This window comes from Capsicum annuum, chromosome 4, assembly GCF_002878395.1.
Source record: "Capsicum annuum cultivar UCD-10X-F1 chromosome 4, UCD10Xv1.1, whole genome shotgun sequence".
NCBI lineage: Eukaryota > Viridiplantae > Streptophyta > Magnoliopsida > Solanales > Solanaceae > Capsicum > Capsicum annuum.
Genome location: NC_061114.1, coordinates 216,824,614 through 216,832,064, shown reverse-complemented (window position 1 = coordinate 216,832,064; position 7,451 = coordinate 216,824,614). Strand labels below are relative to the sequence as shown.

General features: G+C 34.9%; 1 protein-coding gene across 3 annotated transcripts; it reads left to right on the top strand.

The window, feature by feature from the left end:
* Window positions 1-2,992: 2,992 nt before the first annotated feature.
* On the top strand, window positions 2,993-7,451 carry LOC107855740 (probable rhamnogalacturonate lyase B). 3 transcript variants are annotated; one of them, XM_047411059.1, is made up of 15 exons: window positions 2,993-3,437; window positions 3,706-3,827; window positions 3,952-4,011; window positions 4,100-4,219; window positions 4,318-4,437; window positions 4,782-4,923; window positions 5,044-5,214; window positions 5,365-5,520; window positions 5,601-5,707; window positions 6,033-6,123; window positions 6,214-6,355; window positions 6,417-6,573; window positions 6,658-6,774; window positions 6,876-7,002; window positions 7,101-7,451. In XM_047411059.1, exons 1-15 carry the CDS (start codon window positions 3,396-3,398, stop codon window positions 7,341-7,343), a joined length of 1,917 nt encoding a protein of 638 aa, XP_047267015.1. In that variant the 5' UTR covers window positions 2,993-3,395; the 3' UTR covers window positions 7,344-7,451. The 3 variants fall into 3 exon arrangements, with proteins under 3 accessions (XP_047267015.1, XP_047267017.1, XP_047267016.1); XM_047411061.1 differs by lacking the exon at window positions 2,993-3,437 and having other exon boundaries at window positions 3,810-3,827; window positions 4,122-4,219; XM_047411060.1 differs by lacking the exons at window positions 2,993-3,437; window positions 3,706-3,827 and having other exon boundaries at window positions 4,085-4,219.

Genomic DNA, 7,451 nt, shown 5'->3' with positions numbered 1-7,451 from the left:
CCATTTATGCAACATCATGATTGTATTCTTAAGCTTGCATCTGCCAATAAGAAACTTTCCTATCACAAATAGTTGAACGAGGATAAAGGGCAGCCCGGTGCACTAAAGCTCCTACTATGCGCAGGGTTCGGAAAAGAGCTCGACCACAAGGATCTATTGTATACAGTTTCACCTTGCATTTCGTCAAGGGTTTTTCCAAAGCTTAACCCGGGACCATAGCAACAACTTTACCAGTTAATCCCTTAACTAAATAGTCATTATCTCTGAATATTATGTTATAGTTTGAACAGCCAATATTGGGTAGTAGCACACAAAAAATCACAAGCAGCGTGTCTAATTAGTCTATCATTTTTGTCGTTTTCTCTAAATGTATAGAGGATTTTGAAATGGATAGAATATGGAAATTTGGATAATTTTAGGTGCTTTATTTTCATTGAAGCAAAACGAAATATTTGACTATTGAATGTAAACCGTAAATAGGCGATTATTCGTAGGGGAAAAGACGGAAGTAGCTACTCGGGTGAAAAAAAGATACAAAATGGCCAAGGAATTTCAAAACCCCATTTCTAGCCATTTGGCTATTGGCTGAGACCTTTTCTCCTTTTTTTTTTTTTTGCGGCTACAATATTTTTTTTAAATAGATCGTTATATTTTTTGACAGAGCCAGCTGCTTCATTCTTTTTTTTATTATAAAATTTCATAGTTTTTTTTTCTTTTTAACCATTAAATATATAATATTGTAATTGCTACTTTTTTCTTATTAATTAGATATAAAACAATGTATATTTATTTGTTATATAAAAATTCATTCCTTTACCTTTTCCGATAGTCCAATTTATCTTCTCATTTTACAAATTTTATATAAAATCTCCAAAAATATGAATTCAATTAGCCTCCTATAGTTTTTTTTTTTAATTGTAAATTTACTCAAAATTGATACAAAATAATGGCTTCAACTTCAATTTTAGATTCAATAATGATAAAATACGGAGTTGTATGAATGTGCTATATGTACAAAAAAACATGCACAAATTTCTCTCTATCCATTTGAAAAGGTGTAAGAATCTGCTATATGTACTATATTAATTTGGTCTAGCTACTGTATATACTTGCACAAATTTTCTCCGTAAAAGGTGTATTTATGTGGTATATATACTGTATCAACGCGGTATAAAAGTGTATCAATCAAGTATCAATGCGGTATAAAAGTGTATCAATCTCGTATAAAAGTGTATCATTGTGGTATAAAAGTGTATCAATTGGGTATAGAGACTGCATGCGACCGCCGGACAAAATGACTAAAAAGAGAAATAAATTAGGCCGACTAACTCCAAATACACATTTTAAAATTGTGGCTCATTTCTTTTCAAAATGGCCAGCCCATGTCCTTTTCCCCTTATTCGTATAAGTGACTCTTTTCAAAGTGTCCTAAATATTTAGTCGTTTTCCCCTTATTCGTATAAGTGACTCTTTTCAAAGTGTCCTAAATATTTAGTCGTTGAACTCTCCACTTATTTTATTATTTTTAACTTTTTAATACCTAATAAAACTTTTATTCTTTATTATGCCTATATATATAACATATCAAATAAAATTTGTGATGTACATCAACATAACTTTTAATGGACTGAAATGAGTTGAGTTAATAAATAAGCGAACCAATAACCAGTGGTGGACTAGGGATTTAGGGTAGTCGGTGGCAGGTAGGTTCGAACACACATATTGACACCCAAAGCTTTAAGGTTTCACCTGGAAATCGAAGCACTTGACTATCTTCTTGGTTTCAAGGGTGCTCTTTACATCCTATATAAATTTTTATACATTTCTTTTATAATTATACTTAGTTTACATTGAATTTGGGTGCCGGAGCACCACAAAATTGCATATAGGTCGGCCACAGTCAATAACATGTTCTAATTTAAATGAATTAGGCTAATTATGTCTACATGGGATAATTTACACTTGAAATATATGTGAATAGAATTTAAGTTCCTTCCAGCATACTAACATCACAATATTACATGCAATTCTTAGTGACCTTAGTTATTCTCCCCTTGACAATTTTGTTCAACTTTGACCAAGTTATTTTTTAGGCTATGTTTTTATTGAGAAGTAGAGATATTTTTAACAGATCTTCAAATAGTTGCATCAATGCATAAATTTCTTGATTGCTTCCTTGATCGTGTGGAATATGGATTAGCATTATGTCATTCTTACAAGTGATGACCCACCCAGGATTGTTACGTACCGATTTAGAGATCAAATATAACATGTTTTTTTTTGAGATAATTTAACCAAGTGGTGAAATTCGGTATCAAAAAATGGCAGTCCGATGCACTAAAGCTTCCACTATGCACATGGTCCGGGGAAGGGCCCGGCCACAAGAATCTATTGTATGCAGCCTTACCTTGCATTTCTGCCGGAGGCTGTTTCCAAAGCTTGGACCCATGACCTTCCGGTTACATGGCAGCAACTTTACCGGTCATTCCGAGGCCAATAAAAATCCAGTTAATTTAGTCATCAAAATGGTTGCCTTTCACACTTCTCTAAAGTGCAACAAAAGTAACAATTGATTATTGGTCCCTTCGTTCAACTTTACTTGTCTACTATACTAAAAATAAATGTTCAACAATATTTATCCAATTTAGAAAACCAATGCATAATTTACTCATTTCTACCCATTTTACCCTTATTTATTAATTACCAACTATTGATAGGCGGAGGGAGTAATACATATATTTTCAGGGTGTTACATATTCTGAGAATCAAGGAAGCTTGGAATTAAGTTTTCCCTCATTGAGTACTACGAGACAATCTTTAAGCATGTCCATTGGAAAAGTAAATTAACTACTACTATTGTGAGATTCTCAGTATTGTCGCACATGATCAGTTGGCATACTTCAGCATGGCAACTCTTACACGCTAAAAAAATAAATAAGTGTAGTTGTACCAAACCAGTGTTCACGAGTAAGCTAAGTGAGATCATAAAAAATAACTTGCTTTCTTTTCTTTTTTTCCTTTTTAACATTTCACCTTTTAGGTGAGTCTTGGAGAATGGTAAAGTTGTCGATTGTGACAACAACCACTAATGCTTGTAGTAGAATAGGTTGTCTATGTCACGCCCGTGATGCTGCCCCTTCCCGGGCCCTGTATGAATGCACGAAGTTTTATGCAGCGGGCTGCCCTGAACCTTTCAAGGAAAGGAAAGCATAGATTAAGACATATGCATATTAACACATACCTAACATGCTTCCACTTCTTGCTAAACTGCAAGAAGAGCTAAGCAATCTCTCCTGTTTCTTCTTTTCTATGTCATACTTACTGGATTTTCGTATCTCGAGGATATAAATAAAGCAAAGAAATTTCATTTTTAGTAAAGATAAACTAGATCAATTATGGCTCCCGGAGTACAGCTTTACCTTCCCGACGACCACCATGTAATATAATCTATTCGTAACTGTATCATTTTGCAGGAAATATGTTTTTTTTTTCATATATATGACTATGTTCTAGCTAGTGGAAGCATATAACTTGTACTTGAAAAAAGAAGCTTAATAGAGTATCTAGATTAGTGTGTTCAAGTATATGATCAAAGCTATTAAGTTTGTTCATTAAGAAATACACATATGATGGGGTTTAATAATAATGAAGATTCTTGTATAATTACGTGCACTAATTAATTCTAAGGTACTTAAAATTCTTCAGGTGGTGATGGACAATGGTATTCTCCAAGTGACTTTATCAGTACCGGATGGCATTGTAACCAGAATCACATACAACAGCGTCGACAATTTGCTTGAGTTTCTAAATGATGAAACAAACAGAGGGTAACTCCTCTGCCAACTCTTTAGCTCAAGTTTCCTACAATGAGATAAAATAGCTCTGATATTTTTAAAGCAAAAACTAGGAAGAAGAAGAGATCAAATACTTAAAGTTCTCTTTTGTTTCTAGATACTGGGATGTTGTGTGGAGTTCAGCAGGGACTACAGGAACTACAGGAATATTTGAAAGGTACTTTTATCCTTAGCCAAATCCTTGACCATAGGCTTTCCAAAAACTATTTGTCAGCCAAAAACGTTTTCAGCAATAAATAATGTAGGGTCATATGCACAAACTATAAGGTCATATTGGAAACAGATGATCAAATAGAGCTGTCCTTCTCAAGGACATGGGATGTGTCTCTACAGGACGAACTCATTCCCCTGAATATAGACAAGAGGTTGGGTTTTTTCCTTCATTAAATATTTGTTTTGCATTTTTTGATGAGAAAATGAGATTATATATACTTATGACTAATCAGAAGGATATGATGTTCAGGTTTATAATGCTTAAAGGTTCCTCAGGCTTCTATTCATATGCAATTTATGAACATTTAGAAGGATGGCCTGGTTTCAACCTTGACGAGACTAGGATTGCATTCAAGCTCAGAAAAGACAAGTAAGTTTCACTTTTTCCTCATCCATCTACTTTTTATCTAGTTGTCATGATCAGTGACGGGCAGTATTTTCACCAATGGGGTTAAATGTTATATATATACTGTGATTTTCATGCGAAGGAGATTCAAATGAATCTGCTACCAGCTACCACCCTCTATAGACCTATTCGCTAACAGTTTTTTAATGGCACATTCTTTTATAGTTCTCATACTTACGAAATGATACATAAATATAAGTGATTAATGGTTTGTGTACATCAAAGACACATTGTCAATCTCTTATGTATAGCTTCATTCACAATAATTAAGAAGGATGGTTTATTGTCTAATCATGAACGTCGACCAGGTTTCATTACATGGCTATGGCAGATAACAGGCAGAGATACATGCCCTTACCTGATGACAGGTTACCAGATAGAGGACAACCACTTGCTTATCCAGAAGCAGTCCTGCTCGTCAATCCCATCGAGCCTGAATTCAAAGGCGAGGTGCCTATTTTCTACCAGTCATTTCTTGGGATATAATTTAATTTAAGTAATTTAAAATGTGCTCTAGCTAAGTCTATATTTATCGATTTCATATGGAGTCTTGAATGATAACGCCATCAGGTTGATGACAAGTATCAGTACTCAAGTGAGGACAAAGATCTCAAGGTCCATGGATGGATTTGTATGGATCCATCACTAGGATTCTGGATTATTGTTCCCAGTGACGAATTTCGATCTGGTGGACCCCTTAAACAAAACCTCACTTCTCATGTTGGTCCAACTGCTCTTTCTGTGAGTAAACACAAGCCTTGTATTTGTATTAAGAAATTCACTAAATATGTACAAAAATGATATTCAGAACTCAAGTGCTAACACCTGACGTCGCTGTTCTAGAATTTAAAATTCAATAAGTTTATATCCTGACTCCACTTCTGTTTGCAGGTGTTTCTCAGTGCTCATTATGCAGGAGAAGATTTGGTTCCAAAGTTTGGACAAGGGGAGCCCTGGAAAAAAGTATTTGGACCAGTTTTTATATATCTGAATTCTGTCACTTCAGGGGAGGATCCCCTTACTCTATGGGAGGATGCTAAAAAACAGGTATAATTAACCAAACCCGTCTTTTTAATACAACAAAGCGAACATACATGATATATTTAAGCACTGAATGCAAAAACCAGATGCTGACAGAAGTTCAAAGCTGGCCTTACAGTTTTCCATGCTCTGAGGATTTTCCATCATCGTCTCACCGTGGTAATATAAGTGGAAGGATGTTAGTCCTTGACAGGTATTACTTGCATATTTGTTTTACTGTTACTCAGGGAAGGGGCTAGTAGGTCACCTATAGGTTCGGAAACCCTAATAACTTCAATCCAAAGCACAATATTTGTATAACATCAATCCAAACACAATATTTGTATTAAATAACCACAGAATATGTATACAATTTAAATTCAGAACTCAATTACTAGAACCTGATGTGGCTATCCTAGAATTTACAACCTATAATCCTGGCTACGCCTCTGCTGTTACCAAATTTTCATTGTTCTTTTGGAGGATCTATTTACTCTATGGTCATTAGCTCTACTTATATTTCTCCTTTGTGTGCTAAGATACTTCAAGGATGATAAGATACCGGCTTCTGGTGCATATGTCGGCTTGGCTCCACCAGGAGAAGCCGGTTCGTGGCAAAGAGAATGCAAGGTGATTCAGGGGAACATTGAAGCTCGCTCACTCGAAAACTACTTACTTTTTTCTTTCTTTTTAACAATTTCAATAGTTGATGTTAATCAGGACTACCAATTCTGGACAAGAGCAGATGAGGAAGGCAAATATGTAATAAGTAATATACGAGCAGGCGACTACAACTTGTATGCATTTGTCCCTGGATTCATTGGAGATTATAAATGTGACACCATAATCACAATTACCTCAGGTACTTAATTTCCATTTTTTTTCAAGCTTTTCAAGATTACGAGCTAAATGTGATAAATCAGGCTGCAGCATTGAGATGGATGATCTCGTTTTTGAACCCCCGAGAAATGGACCTACACTTTGGGAAATTGGCATTCCTGATCGTTCTGCTCGCGAATTTTACATTCCTGATCCTGATCCAAAATATGTTAACAAACTCTTTATTAATCATCCTGATAGGTAATTAGCTTTCTTCTTCTTCATTGATAGTTAACTTTTTTTTTTTCTTTTTATTTCATTGTTCATCAACGCCATCATCCTCAGATTTAGACAGTACGGGCTATGGGAGAGATACGCCGATTTGTATCCAAATGGGGATATAGTTTTTACAATTGGAGAGAGTGACTACAAGAAAGATTGGTTCTTTGTTCAAGTCACTAGGTAAGTAACAGCTAAATCACTAATTGCACATAATATTCGCTGTCTTCATTGAATTGGAATGTGAATTTCCTTCCTTTTTTCGTGTTTTTTGGGTATGTTAGGAAAAAGGATGAGAAGACGTATCAAGGAACAACATGGCAAATAAAGTTCAAACTCGAAAATATTAATCAAGACGAAATTTATACACTAAGATTGGCACTTGCATCTGCAGCTCAAGCTGAACTACAGGTACATTATAGCACAATAATGTTAATTTTACATCATTTCGATCATCATTATAGTACTATCGAGTCAACGATAAAGGAAATCACAAATGTAAATTGTAGGTACGCGTTAATGATTCAAGCACGAATACACCTTTGTTCTCAAGTGGAGTGATAGGAAAGGACAACGCGATAGCGAGGCATGGAATTCATGGACTCTACTGGCTGTTCAATGTGAATTTGCAGGGTTCTGTACTTATCGAAGGAGAAAATACTATATATTTAACACAAGCAAATGCAACTAGTCCTTTTCAAGGGATCATGTATGATTATATTCGTCTAGAAGGACCTCCTTCTCGTTACTAAGTCAAATTGTTTGAGAATTCTTTGTATAAATATCTTTTTATTTTTGTTATATATGTCCAAAAAAATATCTCTTTTCTAAGAGTTTAAATGAACACATTGGACGGATCA

What these genes read in the sequence shown, in the direction of transcription:
- LOC107855740 (XM_047411059.1), top strand. Translation starts at nt 3,396, where the DNA reads ATGGCTCCCGGAGTACAGCTTTACCTTCCCGACGACCACCAT. An exon ending in AGCCTGAATTCAAAGGCGAG is followed by an intron (nt 4,924 to 5,043) that starts GTGCCTATTTTC and finishes TAACGCCATCAG; the next exon opens with GTTGATGACAAGTATCAGTA. An exon ending in CGTGGCAAAGAGAATGCAAG is followed by an intron (nt 6,124 to 6,213) that starts GTGATTCAGGGG and finishes GATGTTAATCAG; the next exon opens with GACTACCAATTCTGGACAAG.